Source organism: Falco punctatus, assembly GCF_963210335.1.
Source record: "Falco punctatus genome assembly, contig: scaffold_23, whole genome shotgun sequence".
NCBI classification, from domain to species: Eukaryota; Metazoa; Chordata; class Aves; order Falconiformes; family Falconidae; genus Falco; species Falco punctatus.
In genome coordinates this window covers 1,518,501-1,533,352 of record NW_027660078.1, presented here as the reverse complement: position 1 = coordinate 1,533,352, position 14,852 = coordinate 1,518,501, and the positions used below count along the sequence as shown (strand labels likewise).

The 14,852-nt window shown below is 60.3% G+C and overlaps 1 protein-coding gene across 3 annotated transcripts; it reads right to left on the bottom strand.

Moving 5' to 3' along the window:
• Positions 1-4,974: 4,974 nt before the first annotated feature.
• Positions 4,975-14,455, bottom strand: LOC308058032 (uncharacterized protein). 3 transcript variants are annotated; one of them, XM_080412043.1, is made up of 18 exons: positions 12,087-14,455; positions 11,517-11,596; positions 11,216-11,341; positions 10,992-11,071; positions 10,755-10,875; positions 10,330-10,422; positions 9,817-9,921; positions 9,211-9,379; positions 8,546-8,643; positions 7,984-8,133; positions 7,633-7,787; positions 7,152-7,296; positions 6,899-7,036; positions 6,517-6,693; positions 6,265-6,420; positions 5,607-6,088; positions 5,231-5,290; positions 4,975-5,143 (listed from the first exon to the last, which is right to left on the bottom strand). In XM_080412043.1, the coding sequence occupies exons 1-16, from the start codon at positions 12,202-12,204 to the stop codon at positions 5,645-5,647; spliced, it is 2,355 nt and encodes a 784-aa protein (XP_080268169.1). In that variant the 5' UTR covers positions 12,205-14,455; the 3' UTR covers positions 4,975-5,143; positions 5,231-5,290; positions 5,607-5,644. The 3 variants fall into 3 exon arrangements, with proteins under 3 accessions (XP_080268169.1, XP_080268167.1, XP_080268168.1); XM_080412041.1 differs by having other exon boundaries at positions 6,265-6,693; XM_080412042.1 differs by having other exon boundaries at positions 4,975-5,290; positions 6,265-6,693.
• Between the last annotated feature and the right edge of the window lie 397 nt (positions 14,456-14,852).

Below are 14,852 nucleotides of genomic sequence, written 5' to 3'. Positions count from 1 at the left end.
TGTTCCATGCACATGCCTGCACAGAAACACACGCAGAGGGAAACCATCCCTTGGGTATCAAACACAGAAACAGCACTGAAAACCTTGACTTCTGAGAGTCCCTGCAGCGTTCTCCCAGGTCAATACACAGCATGCTTGTGGCAGGATCACCACTGCATGTGCGTCACTTGCTTTCATTTCCATCTTCATCTCTAACCTGGCACTTGCCACCTCCAGACTGCAGCATGCATAAAAGCAATTCTGTTTACTAGAAGCACAGCACCATGTGAACCTTCTGCATGAAGTCCGGTATTTAAAGAAATTGCTATAAAGAATAAAAATCTGCCGGCACCACTGACACACATACACGCTATGTTTTCTGAACAGGGACGATACATTAAACCTGCAAACTAAGGACTGCAACACCTCGCTCCTTGCTCCTCTTTTGCCCTCAGGCTGGTGCAGGAGCTCCTTTCACGAGAGCAGGCACACCACAGAAGCACCTTTGCCACCCACTGCCAAAGCCACAGCCTGCTCATCCTGGTCCCTCACCCTGTCTGTGCTGGCCTGTGCCTCTGCTGCCCTTCCCACCCCTCCACTCCTCTCCCTGTCCCTCTCTCCTGCTGCTGATCCTGTATTCCCTGCGGCACCCCCCTGCCCCTCTGTCTCTGTCCCGCTCCAACCCTCTGCCTGCTCCTTCCCAGCGCCTGTCCTTTCTCCATCCCTGCCCAGCCCCTCCCGCTCCCCCTGCCCCTCTGGCCCCCTCCTGTCCCTCTCCGGCCACCCCTCCGCCTTGACCCACGTCTCCCTGTCGCTCGTGCCTCTCTCCCCCTCGTCCCTGCCCCACGGGGGCTCCGGGGCCAGGATCTGTGCTCGGGCAGCCCCGGGCAATGGCCATAGGGCCTGCAGGGCCGGGGCTGGGGGCTGGTGTCCCCCAGGGCCCCACTGCAGGGCACGGATGTCCCATGGCCTGCTGGGAGAAGGCATGCCCCGGGGCATGCTGGGAGCTGTAGACCCGGGGCTGCCCCATGGCCAGGTTGTTCCCAGGGCATGCTGGGAGCTGTAGGCCTGGGGCTGCCCCATGGCCAGGTTGTTCCCAGGGCATGCTGGGAGCTGTAGGCCCAGGGCTGCCCCATGGCCATGTTGTTCCCAGGGCATGCTGGGAGCTGCCATTGCCCACCCTCAGCCTCCTGGCAGCCATGTTGGGCTGGGCAGGCACAGCCTGTGCTGGGCCTGTGGCCCGGCGGAGGGGACCTGTGGCCGGCCGTGGGATGAGGGATGCTCTTGGGCTGGCACAGGGGTGTCTGCTGCCTGCTGGCTGCCCGGGGGTTCTGTGGGGAGGCTCCAACCCCCTGGAGTGCAGGCCCTGGGGCAGCTGGAGTCAGGCGCGACCGGGGCAGCCCTGGGGGTGAGCCGAGAGCTAAGGAGGGAAAGAGGCCCCGGAGCCGCCCCGGCGTTTGTAGTTCCTGCAGGAATAGGGCTAGCGTGTTTTGCTGCTGACTCCGACAGGGCTCTGGCTACACCTGCCCTGCTGAGGGACTGGGAATATGCAGCTGCCTGGGAGAGTCACCAGCCGGAGTATGAGTGCTCAAGCCTTGTTTCCCTTGCTGGAAAACACTTCATTTTTTAAATACAGCCTCTCAGCGGCGAGATCCAGGCAGTCGGGATTGCTTCCTGTAGGGAGCAGCCTGGTGACTCGAGGCTGCTGCCTTCAGTGGCACAGCTGGACGCTTCTCCTCGCTGATGGGATTAAGTTATAAAGAATCACTCGGAGAGGCTGCAACTAAAGCAATTGATTAACTCGACCTATTGAATAAGCTCAGTAAGGGGCGGCAAGCTTTCTGAGGCACCTGGGCTATAGCAATAGACGAGCGAAGTGGGGTAATGGTGTGTTGCCTTCAAGACCATACAGCACGGAGAATAAATGAAGTTCTGTAACAACAAGTAGAGTGCAGGTGCCCCAGGAAAGTTCAGCTGAAGTTCACCAAGTGGTTGACCACCAACGATCTCTAAAGAGCCCAAGAAAGGCCCCCAGGATCGAAGTGACATATGCAAGTGCCAGACGTGTTTGCAAACGTGTTATGCAGTTTAAAGCCTGGTGCCTGGATACCCCAACAAGGACACATGCCTGGAATAAGGGTTCTCAAGTCTGGGGTATGCCATGGTTCTATTCCACGATTCACAACAAATCGCTCACGAACAATTCCTGAGTGGAGTGTTCTGATGGGGTGGGGGATTTATTCCCATCTTTCAACTCTATTATCTAGTTTGGACTAAAATGTTTAAGGCACCAAGCCCATACCCCGTTTATTATCCATTTGAATATGCCAACCTGGGGATAATATGCCTTTCTATTTTTGGTGTATGGATTCACTGTGGGGTCTCAATACATACTGGATCCCCCCTTTGCAAGGGGCACAGATCCCCTGCCCAGCAGGCAGCTCATTGAGGGGCCCGCCAGGACCTTCTCTGCCAAGCTGCTTTCCAGCAAGGTGGCCCCCGCCTGTGCCGGGGCCTGGGCTTGTTCATCCCCAGGGGCCGGAGTTGGCACTTGTTGGACCTGATGAGGTTCATGCTGGCCCTTTTCTCTAGCCCAGCTGGGTCCCCACATGCCAGCACACCCACTGTGGTACCAGACACCCCCACCCCCCATTCTGTGGGTGCCAGCAGTGCCCAATGCCAGACCATCCCCACTGGGTTCAGGCACTGAGGGTGATGCAGCCCCAGCTGAGGGATGGATGGATGAGCTCCACAGATAGATCCATGGATAGAGGAAAGATTTAACATTTCAGATGAGGGGGCAGCCCAGGGGGGTCCCAGCCCTGCACCTCACCAGCTGCTCACTGGCAGGGGAACCCACTGCTCTTGTGGGAGCAGCGCTGCCACCACGGGGGCTTGCAGAAACAGACACAGTGGTGCCGGCAGTCGCATCTCCACCAAGCCTTTGGGCAGCCCCACAGCTGGGAGCAGCCGTCCTGCAGGCACAGTCCTGCCCAGCACGGTCCTGAGGCCCCCTGCCCATGTGCCCTGCCCATGGGGACATGGTGCTGGGGCCTGGGCTCTGCTGGGGTGCTCCTGCCTGGCCCCACGTGGATGGTGCTGCCCAGGCCCATGGAGCTGATTCTGTCTGGTGTCATGGGGCTCCTCTTCCTCATCCCCATTGGGCTCCTTCTGCCCATCTGCATAGGGCTGCTTCTGCTTGGCACCGTGTCCTGCCCTTGGTCTTTGTCCCCATCTGCCATCTTCTCCATGTGCGCATCTGCCCCCAGCAGCTCCACTCGAAGGACCTGGGGCCACCCTCTGGGCTCCAGCAGCCCTGGATAGAGCTGATCCTCTTTCCTGCTGCTCCTCTTTCCTGGCGGGGGGGAGGGAGACAACTGTGGGGTGGTGGTGTGTGTGGTGTGTGTCCCGCTACAGACCGCCTCTTGCCACTTGGCCATCATTACTTGCAGAAACTTTTGGTACTGCCTGGTCACTATGAGGGTGCCCTGGACGATATGGATGAGCTCCTCGGTGAGGTTCTGTGTGACCATGGCCATGGCTGAGGGGCTGCTGGGGGTGGCTGCACATCGATGGGGCTCTACGCACTGTCCCTGCCATCCAATGGGGAACTCCTCATGCTTTGGCATCCCTGCCATCCACAAGGAATTCCTCCTCTGGCAGCTCCAGGGAGAGGCCCTGGCCAAGGGCGATTCCCAGCTTCCCCACTGGCACCCAGGTTGCCCTGATGGACCAGGAAGGTGCAGAGCCGGGTAGTGCCACTGGCTCTGCCATCACACCAGGCCAGTGGTGTGGGACACAGTAGAGGGAGCCCGGGGTAGAACGGCCAGTGCATGACAGGGAGGGCAGCAGGGCCCGTGGGGACTGGTGCTCCCTCCACAGAACATCTGCGCTCGCCCTGCAGTGGAGGATGGGGAAGAGAGAGAAGGCTGTTGCCCTGCAGTGCTCATGCACATGTGCAAGCCCACGTGTGCAGGTCCAACTTCTGTTAGTGAGGACTGGCAGGTTTCTTGGACAGGCACTGGGAAGGCAGTCAGGTGTCGGGTGGCCTGAGGATCCTGACCTCTTCTTCCTCAGCCAAAGTGCCACGAGTCCCAGAATCACACAGTGGTCGTTGTTGGATGGAACGTCTGGAGATTATCTAGTCCAACGCCCTGCAAAAGCAGGCTGTGCTAGAGCAGGTTGCACAAAATCATGTGCAGGTGCTGCTGCAATGTTTCCAGAGCCTCTCTGGGCAGCTTGTGCCAGTGATGTTAGTTGGAGTGCTGTGCAAGGGTCCCTGTGCTGGTGGGGGGCGGTGCCTGGGCTAGCTGCAACATCAAGGCACTGCAAAGGGGCAGGGAGATGATGAGCACAACAAGCCCATGCCACGCTCCCTCCCCCCACGCATCACAATGCCTCTTGCCAGGTCCCTGATGGCTGTGGAGGCCACCTGGCCCTGGGCACCCTCTGCCCCAGGGTGCGCTGGAGCTGTCTTTGCCCTGGAGCTGTCTTAGGCTCCCGCTAGTCCACCCAGATCCTGAGCCCTTCCTTGCACCCCAGACCCCTCTGCAGAGCCTCAAGCACTCAAAGAAAGCCCGCTGGACTGGGGGCCTGGTCCCTAGACTTGACCATTCCACTCGAGTCCCCGCGGCACTCCTCCATGGGTGTCTGTAATGCCCCAGAGCCTTCTGTTGCTCGACTAGCCAGACCTTGGGAGCCCTCCCGAGGCAGTCATGGTGACCCACAGTCCCCCAGGGAGCCCTGCAGGGTCCCTCTGGCCCCCTTAGCACCTCTGTACTCTGCATGGAAACCTTCCTGAGTGCATCATGGTGCAGGGACGTGGCAGTGCAGTAAAAGCAGATACTGTGGTGTCGCTGGGGTGCCCGGAGAACTACAGGGAGGTCAGAGCTGGGACCACCCATCCCATGCCCTCTCCTCGCTGCCTGTCAGTTCCACATGGGAAAGACACCCTGGGTTCAGGCTTCTTCTTCCAGCTTTATTGAATCGCAGCCATTCTCTGGAGAAGAGCTGCACCTCTGCCTGGCTTAGCAGCACCAGCAGCACAGTGATCGCAGGGTGCATCGTGACGTTTGCCGCACCCTTGGAGTGCTCAGGATGGAGGTGGTCTGAGCTGCCAGGGAGCAGATGGAGGGTTCATTGTCTTCCTCCAAGGCCTGAAGGGCTGTGATGGAAAGAAACGGAGCAGAGATGAACTGCCGTGTCTGTGAAAACCACCGGGCATCCCCTCCAGCCCACGCTCCCTACTCACTGCTGCAGATCTCAGCCAGCTTCTCCTCCCTTTGGTCCCTCAGGAGCTGCCCAGCAAGCCCTAGGGACAGAGCTTCATCAGACCCCCCACTCCCCAGCGTGCTCCCAGCAGCACAGCCCCCAGCTCAGCTGGCTGGGCTGCACGCCCTCCTCCCCCTCACCAGGCTGACCCCAGGGAAGAGCAGTAGCTGAGGCGGGTGGGACTGAGCAAGGCAGCCACCGAGCCCACCTGCATGGTCAAGGGTGGGAGAGAGAGGCCAAGGCCCTGCACAGGGCAGCCGAGGCTCTGGCAGCCACAGGGCTGCTCCTTGCTGCCGGTGCAGCAGCGGGACTGGGGCTGGGCTGCCAAAAGCGGGACCCTGGGGGCTGTGGCTCACCGATGAACCTGACGGCCGTTGCTCGCAAGGTGGCCTGATCAACCTCCAGGTATGGCAGGCTCTGATTCAAGTACTGTTCGGTCCTGCGCCTGTCCCGCTGTAGCTGGAGAGAGCACAAGGGTATGGGGTGTCACACAGCCTCCCCAGCTGGCCGGAGCACTCCCGCCTGCCAGCCCCCGCCGCTGCCCAGAGCCCTCCCTCCCGCTGGGTGCGGGGAGAGGGGTGTGGAGAAGAGCCCTTGGGGCTCTCTTCTCGAGGACAGGGAACAAGGATGCAGCTCCAGGCTGTGGGCTGCGGGCTGCAGCAGGGCAGGTGAGGCACAGCTGCAGAGCGCACAGGGCAGACCCGTGGGGCAGCCCTCGTCCAGGGGTTGTCCTCACCAAGCACTCTGCAATCCTCCATATCTGATGGCTCTGCAGCAGGTGTTTGAGCTTTTTCCACTTGAGGAGCTCTGCTGCAGCGAGGAGGGCTTCCCTGGCGGCCTGCAGAACAGCAGAAACTGGGAGATGGCACCACGGCCTGGGGAAGGAGACCTGGCATCTCCCTGCCTTTTCCTTTCTTCCTGGGGTCATCCTGCCCTTAGGAAGCTGGGAGGTACCCTGGCCCAAACATCTCAGGTTTTCATCCCTACATCACTGCTTAGCTTTGGAATCTGTACCTTGGCCACGCTGTGGATTTGGTCGCTCGTGTGAAAGATGAGAGGGAGCAAGCCCATTTCCACTTTTGTCTTCATCTGCCTCTCGTTCTTCCTCACCACAGTCTTCATTAGGTCTCTGAAGAGGCTGATGGAGAGCTCTCTCAGCTCGCTGAAGCCCTGGTAGAGAGAAGCAGAGTAGGACCTGCGTCCTTGTAGGTAGCTGTCCCCGACCAGCGCCTGGCCACGAGGCTTGGGCTCCCCCATCAGCCTTACCGCAGCAAAGAGGGGCAGGAGCTTCTCCATCAGCTGGACAGCGATGGGGCTGGCCTTTGTCTTCTTCAGGTGACCTATGACGTTTCGCGAGACCACCAGGGACTTCATCTTGATATTTGTGTTGCCGTCCTCCAGGACCTTCATCATGTCTGGCATGAAGACCTCCATTTTTCTTGCCTGCATGAAAGACAGAGTTTCTGTTTCCTGAAAAGGACTATGCCCGGAAAGCTCCCCAGGCAGCCACCAGGCCTCACCATGGCCAGGAGGGCCTTTGGAGCAGTCACCCAACCTCCTGACTCCCAGCCAAGGCCAATCCACCAGCTTATCTGCTGCCCCAGCCCCTGGCTGCCAATATGGCTCCCTTTGATGATGCCCTGCTCACCATCTCAGCTCTCTCTGACAGCGTCATGAGGCTCCTGAGCACCAATGAGAGCATTGCTGGGCTTGGATTCCTCAGAAACCTCAAGACTTTGTACATTGGAGAGAATTCCTCATCCTCCAAATCAGTGCAGGTCAGCAGCTGAAAGAAAGCCAGCGGTGAGTGACCAGAAGAGCCAGCATGACTCCCCACACCGCGCAGCTGTTCCCATCAGCAGCTGAGGACAAGAGCACTGGGGCTTCTTCTGGTAACTCACAGCCAAGCGAACGAAACAGGTGTCCTCCTGGTATGTGTAGAAGAGCCTGTTTTGCCGGTCCTGGAGTTTGATGAACAGCTCCTTCAGAACCTTCTCCAAGGTCTGGGCCGTGGAGAGCATCACCTCCCACAGTGCCAGGGCAGTGCTGCAAGCCAGAGCGCTCTGTCAGCAGGGCGACCCCATCCCCAGCACTGTGGCCTGGGCCAACCCCGCGTAACACAGACCCTCCTCCCTGGGCAGGCAGGAGAGGGCTGAGGTGCTGTGCTCCCCATGGGGTGGGACAGAGGGTGGTGGCGAGGCTCTGGGCTGGCTTTGGTGCTGGGAACGCGGCCAGCCCACCAGGGCTGGAATGGGTACTGGGACGGGGGAAAGCCCCGCTCCTCGGGGGTGTCCTGCGGTACTCCTTGGGTCTGGCAGCCAGAGAGTCTCCGGGTCCCTGTCACCACTAGGAGCAAGCCCTCCTGGCTGTCAGGGCCGGTACCTGTCTCCTCGTGGAGCGATCTTCAGCAGCGTGGTGACAACGTCCCCAGGGCACTGGTTAGCCATCAGGAGCAGCAGTGACTCCATGCTACGCTGGCCTGACTCCATGGTCACGTATTCCCAGTTTTCATAGATGCAGCTCATGATCTTTGGCACCTGGAGGGGACACAAGTGAGGGTGGTGCTGCCACTGGAGGGCAGCCATTGCCCCAGCTGCCCTTGCCGTCCCTCTCCTGCTTTAAGGTGGCTTCAGGTGCCTGAGACACCTGGCTTTGGGCCGGAGGCAGGGATGGAAGGAGGAACAAGGCCTGCCAGGGCTGAAGGACAGGGTCATCCAGCCACAGGCCACTTACATCTGTCAGCCAGACGTGAGGGTCTGCCATGACCACGTCCATCACACTGCTGCCCAGCGGCTTTTTCTTGGCATTTAATTCTCTCAGGGTATCAATGACTGTGAGGACGATGTCTGTCCTCTCAGATGGTTGAAGGTATTTTGCAAAGGCCTATGGCAGGAAGGAAGGGAGTGAAGAATGTCACGTTGAGTGCCCTGATGGTGCTGCTAAGCTGGACAGTGCGAGCAGCCCTGGTGAGAGATGCACAGCAGTGCTGGTAGCAGAGGCTGCAGTCACTGCATGGGGGAGGATGAGAAGAGAGGGCCCCCAGGGTGAGGGAGGAGGCTTGGGCTCTGGGGCACAGTGTGCTGGCCCTACAGAGAACAGGGGCCTGCTGTTGGCCAGGCGGAAAATGCTGCTTGGGCACTGGAGTGCAGCCCTCACGTTGTCCCTGCTTGGGGACAGCAGAAACCCTGCTGAGAGCCAGGGACAGGGAGGCCACGCCAGCCCCGCTGATTTTGGATGCCTTCTCACACGAGAGCCCTGCTGATGCCACAGGCAAGGCAAGGGGGCAGCTCCTTACCATGGCAAAGTCTCTGGTGGTGGGTGAACAGCACAAGGAGGTGGTCTCAGCTTCCCAAGCCGCTGGCAGCTGTGCATTCTCCTCTGACAGTGTCGTGCCTAAAGAGCAGGGCAAACACAGGAGAGTGCGTGAGACCCAGCTGCTTTGCCAGCAAGCTTACCAGCTCCTGAGAAGAGCTTTGATCTAGGAATGGCTGAGAAGGGAGGTGATGACCCACAGTGAAAGGAGGAGGTGGTGGAGAGAGATGTAAATGAAAGGGTGACCTGCCTCCCGTGTATTTATGCCAATGCTCCTGGCCTGGTCAACTCCAAGGACCTAGAGCTCTGCATGCAGTCCCACAGTTAAACTGTGGTTGGAATAACAGTGACGTGGGGTATGGCTCGCATGGATGGAGTGCTGTGGGGCAGTGGTACAAGCTCTTCAAGGGAGAGGGGATGAGGAGTGGGGCTGCCTCCTGAGTGAAGGAGCAGCTCAGCTCCACGGGACGATCAGCTGTGTGGGACACAGCGTGGGTCAGGAGCAGGGGAGAGGTGGTGCTGGTGACATGGTGGTGCCTCCAGCAAGCACAGGAAGGGCCCGCCACAACGCGCAGGAAGACAAGCAGACGGCTCGATTGATGTCGTTGTGCAGGGGCAGGGGAGGCAGCCCACCACTGCTTCTCTTACCTTTTTGCTGGCGGGTGAATAGGAAAAGGGAGAAAAGAGCATCCAAAGCCACACGGCTGGTCTTTTCTTCCCCAGATGACACGAGCAGGAGGAGACGTCCAAGCAGCTGCCCGAGGACTGGGATGAGGATCTCTCTGCAGGAGGCACGTCTGTCCTCATTTTGAGCAGCCTGGGTGAGGGAGGCAGAAGAGCAGAAGGGCTGAGGGCAGGCGCCTGGGGCCAGAGCCCCGGCCCCAAGAGCGTGGCCAGGGCTGGACCCAGGTGTGCCAGAGCTTTGCAGGACCATGCTGGCCGCAGCTCCCAAAGCAGCTAGCTGGGTGGCAGCCCCGCACAGGGAGAGTTGCCAGGCCTGGGCTCCCACCATGTCCCTTGGGCAGTCCCGTCCAACACAGGACTGGGGGCAAAGCTGGCTCCTGGCAAAGAGGGGGCTGGGGAGAGAAGCCCATGGGAAACAGAGGCACCAAGACCCCCACTTCAGCACAGAGGCTGGCAGAGCACCCAGACCTGTGCCCAGGCTTGCCTTGCAGGCGCCTCAAAGCTGCCAGCTGTGCCGGCGCGCAGGGAATGGGAGGTGGCCTGGCTGGAGAGTACCTGGTCCTTCCATACCTCCAGTGAGGAATAGCTGGCCAGCAAATGGCTCAGCATCCTAATCCTGCCCACAGTCCTCTCAAGCACAGCTGGTCTCTCAGAGCTGGTGAAAGCCAACAGCACCTTGGAAGAGAAAAGCTGCTGGTGTGCCTTGGGGGCAGAGGCGCTCCAGCAGAAGCGGCGCTGCTCAGCTCCAGGGCTGGACTTGCACAGTCCATCAATGCTTCCTCTGATCTGGGGCAAAGCCTGTAGTGGCGTTCCTGCCCCTAGGGTCCTTCACAGGCTTTGGACAAATGCCCCGAGCCTGCCTTGTGGCCAGGCAGGAAGGCAGATGCCACCCACTGCAGCCGCTGTGCTGCAGAAGAGCCTGGTGGGTAGCCCCCAGTTACCCAAGGCAGGTGCGCACCCTCCCTGCCATGCTGTCTCTCTGCATGGCGCTGGTGTGGGGACCACCCACTCAGGAGTGGGCACCCCCTTCCCTCCAGGGTGAGGAATGGCCCCTGTGAAGCCCACTCTTGGCCCATGCCAGACCTGAAAGATACTCTGCAAGTTCTCCTTGCTGACTCTGGAGGCAGGAGAGCTGAGCACCATTGTCTCCAGCATGGTGTCCATGGCATTCAGGGTCTGCAGAGAGGACAAAGAGTTGTGGCAGTGATTCTACTGTTCCTCCGCCCCCAGGAGACTGATCTGAACTCCCAGAGCCGCGGCAGGAGTCCCACACGGCCTCGCAGTTTCCGGGAGAGACCCAGGGGCAGACAGTGTGCTGCGGACAGAGCAACCTGCGGCATTGGATGGGGCCAGGCCCACGGGAAGGGCACAAAGGGACGAGGGTGGGAAAGCAAAAGCGAGAGCCTGCCCTGCCTCAGATCTCTGGTTGTATGGCAGCACAGGGTTATCAGGGAGCAGCCCAGAGGGACTGGGCGCTCCTGCAGGTCCCTGAAGTACCCAGCACGTACCCTGACGTAGAGGGAAGTGTCCAGTCCCTCCATTTCCTCTGCTGGAGGAAGCCCCAAGACACTCAAGCAGCAGGCATGTAGACTGCTTTTCTCTTTGCCCTCCAGCACCGTCTGCACTGAGCTGCAAAGAGAGAGAGGGGCCAGTTGGACACCGATGCTGCGAGCAGCGCCTCGAGGCCTCGCGTGGGTGCACACAGGCCTCTGAGGAAGGGGTCCCCAGCAGGGATGGGTAGGTACCTCAATTCGGCGATGGCAAGCATGGCGAGTTGCCGCACTGCTGTGCGCAGCTGGTCCCTGGGCTCTTGTTCCACCAGCTCCTACAGAGCACAACCGAGATGGGACCTGGCAGCTGCCAGCACCCAGCACCACCAGCCCCTTGCTGTGGCCAAGCATTGTCCTCACAGGGTGCCAGTGCCGGGGGTCCTTGCCCCCTTCCCTAGAGCCACCGGGTGTCCCCTCACCTTGACCTTCTCTGCCAGCTCGTATCCGTGGCAGAAGATATCCAGGCCCTGTGACAAGCCATGGTGCCTGGCGGTTCTGCACAGGCTGCAGATGCTCTCAAGAAACTTCATCTTCTGGCCCTCCTCCTGGCAGTGGGGGGACGGAGTGAGAAACGGGGAGTGTGAGAGGGGGGACACAGGGACAGCAGCACCACAGCACTGGGGGTGCAGGAGAGCTGGCAGAAGCAGCTCTGCCCAGCCCGGCAGCAGAGCCCCTGTCTGCCGAGGCTGGCACAGCCACATTCGGAAGGGCCGTGGTTACCTTTTCTGGGCTGTTGGCAAAGGCTTGGATGAAGTCCACATTTTGCTTCTCCTGTGTGTACACAGGCAACCAGCTGGCATCTAATAAAGGGGGAGAGCAGGGAGGGCTGTAGAGAGGCTCCGGGTGGCAGGAGAGCAGAGGAAGATGTGCCCTGCGTCCAGCCCGTGCCCACTCCCCTGGCCCAGTCATCCTGTGTGTGTCAGGGCTGGAGGGTGCCTGGCAAATGGGCTGTGATGCTGGGGCACGGTGCGGTGGGGAAAGCCCCGGTGCCCAGGGCTGAGGAACTGGCTTGCAGACGGGCAGGAGAGGTCCCCATCCCACAGCACCGCTGCCTCTGGCTGCCTGTGCCCCAGGCCAGGAGCTGGGTCCCCCCCTCTGCTCTCTCCCTCCTTGGGACAGGCTGTGCTGGGGCCACTTCCAGCGCTGAGCAGCCCTGTCACCCAGGCAGCATCGTGTCCCCGAGCCATGGGACCCCTGCTGCCAGTGTGCCACGGAAAGATTATCGTGGCATTGAGCATGGGGTGCTCGCTGGCCTCAGCCCTGCCCAGACCGAGAGGGCCCCTCACTCACCAGTCACCAGTGGCTGGACCATGCACACCTCGTGGGGCTCTGGTGGAGACCTGCTCTCCTGGGGAGCCCCATCCTTCTCCCAGGCTACACTGGGGAATCTGGGGGATCTCCTCATCATCCTGCAGGACAGAGGAAAGGGGTAGGTGTGGGGAAAAGGGAAGCTTTGGCGAGACGCCTGGGCGCCGTGGGGCTGCTGGGTGCAGCAGGGAGAGACGTGGGCTGTGCTTGGGGGCTCCTCGCCCGCTCCGTGCTCCTGCCCTGTCCCGTCGCTGTCCTGATGGAAACTGTGGGCTGGGGCCACGGCCGTGGTGAGTACAGGCACTGCAGTGTGGTGTCACCAGGTGAGGTCACAAAGACCTCACTGTGACCCACTGGCCCGGGAGGGAGGGGCCCGGAGCCCTCTGGGAGGGGCATGGGGCTGGTTCAGCCGTGGGCACCTGGGTGCTCTCGGGGTGCCTCCAGGCCCCTCTTTGACCTCCGGTGTATCCCAGAGCCCCTTGCTCAGACGCCCCGGCATGCCCGCCAGGAAAAGACCTTTGAGATCACCAAGTCTAACCATTAACTTGATGGTCTGCCAAGTCCATCACTCAAGCATGGCCCTAAGCACTACATCTAGGTGGGTTTTTAAACACCTCCAGGGATGGTGTTTCCACCACCTCCCTGTGCAGCCTGTTCCAATGCTTGACCAACCAGTCAGTGAGGACATTTTTCCTAACATCCAATCTAAACCTCCCCTGGCATACCTTGAGGCCATTTCCTCTTGTCCTATTGCTTGTTACCTGGGAGAAGAGACCAAACCAACCCCCACCGGCCTGCAGCCTCCTTTTAGGTAGCTGTAGAGAGTCTGAAGGTCCCCCCTCAGCCTCCTCTTCTGCAGGCTAAACACCGCCAGCTCCCTCAGCCACTCCCCATCAGACTTGTGCTCGAGACCATTCACCAGCTTCACTGCCCGTCTTCGGGCACGCTCCAGCACCTCAGTGCCTTCCCTGTAGTGAGTGGCTCAAAACGGAACACAGCGCTTGAGGTGCGGCCTTGGCAGTGCCGAGTACAGGAAGACAATCACTGCCCTGGTCCTGCTGGCCACACTTTTTCGACACACACTGGGATGCTGCTGGCCTTCTTGACCACCTGGGCTCACTGCTGGCTCACGGTCAGCCAGCTGTCCCCCAGCACCCCCAGGTCCTTTTTGTCCAGGCAGCTTTCCCAAGCCTGTATGTAACATTGTGGGAGGAGGTTGTTGTGACCCAAGGGCAGGACTCGGCATTCTCTGTGTTGAACGTCATACAATTGGCCTTGGCCCACTGATCTCCTGTCCAGGTCCCTCTGAAGAGCCTTCCTACCCTTAGGCAGATCAACATCCCCTGGCCCAGCTTGGTGTCGTCCGCAAACTTGCTGAGGGTGCACTCGATCCCCTCGTCTACATTGTCGATAAAGATACCCATTGGCACTGCTGTTCCCCTGGCCTGGCAGCCTTTCCTCGGGCTGCCTGCTCTGCTTTGTGGGTGCCGAGTGCCTGTGCCTGGGGTGTGGGTGGCCTGTCCCGGGGTGTGGGGACCTCTCCCTCAGGACAGCAGCCTCCTCTTGTTACCCAGCCTCTCTGCCTGGGTCTGCAGCCTTTGAGTCGGTGCTGGCTTCACCCCAGTGTAACGCCAGGTGCCTGCCAGCACATCTCTATCACTCTCCCCCTCAGCTGGACAGGGGAGAGGAAAGGCAACAAAAGACTTGCGGGACAAGAGAAGGACAAGGGAGAGATCGTGCACCCATTACCATCACAGGTAAAACAGACTTGGCACAGGGAAATTACCTGAATGGATAGCCAGCCCAATCCCAGTAGGGTCATGAGAAAAGAACCCTAAATCTTAAAACACCTTCCCCCGACCCCTCCCTTCTTCCCAGGCTCAACTTCACTCCTCATTGTCCTCTACAACTCCTGGTGGCTCCCCAGCCCTGTCTGCTCCCTGAGTGGCACCTTGGGACCCTCCTTCCCTCCAAACAAAGCAGGGTTATACCACTCACTGCACATCTACAGCGCAGCCAGAGGCAGGTGCAAGGCAGCCATTCTCAACTCTGCCTGTGCCTCCGTCAGCCTCTCCAGGCTCCTGGCGCGCACTGTCCTCCACTGGGCGGGAGAGAAGGAGGGGAAGAAGTGACACCTCTGCTGCTCGGCTGGAGGAGCAGTGCTTGGGGACAGAGCCCAGAGCAGAGAGACACTCATGGCAGTGGCAGCTCAGCTCCTTCTCCAGGAGCTTGATTGATGGGAGACAGGTCACCCGGGCTCCCTTGGCTCCTTCTGGTGGCCTGTGCAGTGGGAAGGGAGAGGAAGAGAGCTGGGTGAGCCCCAAGTCACCTCTTCTCTCTTGTCAGGCAGCTCTGCCCAAGAGCTGCCTGCAGCCACAGGGGCACCTGTGCCCAGCTGCGGGGCTGGGTTCCCCCTGCTGTGCCTGGAGCATCCCCCCAGTTACCCCAGCAGCGTGCCCACCCACAGCTCCTTCAGCACCCGGGAGCTGCTGGCAGAGGAGACACAGCATCAGGCCCCACTGACCCCCAGCCCTGGGCAGACGCAGGTGCCTGCACGGCCCTGCCCCATGGGGAAGGGCACAGGGGCAGGACAAAGCCCCATGGGGTGGGACAGAGACATTTCCCAAGCCCTGGCTTGCTCCGTCCTGCCTGAGCAGCTGCTTTAGCCCTTCCCTTCTGGAAACCAAAAGGGGACCAGTGGGTGCAAGACATGGAAACATCTGCCCCTCACTCCCTCCCTGCTGGCGT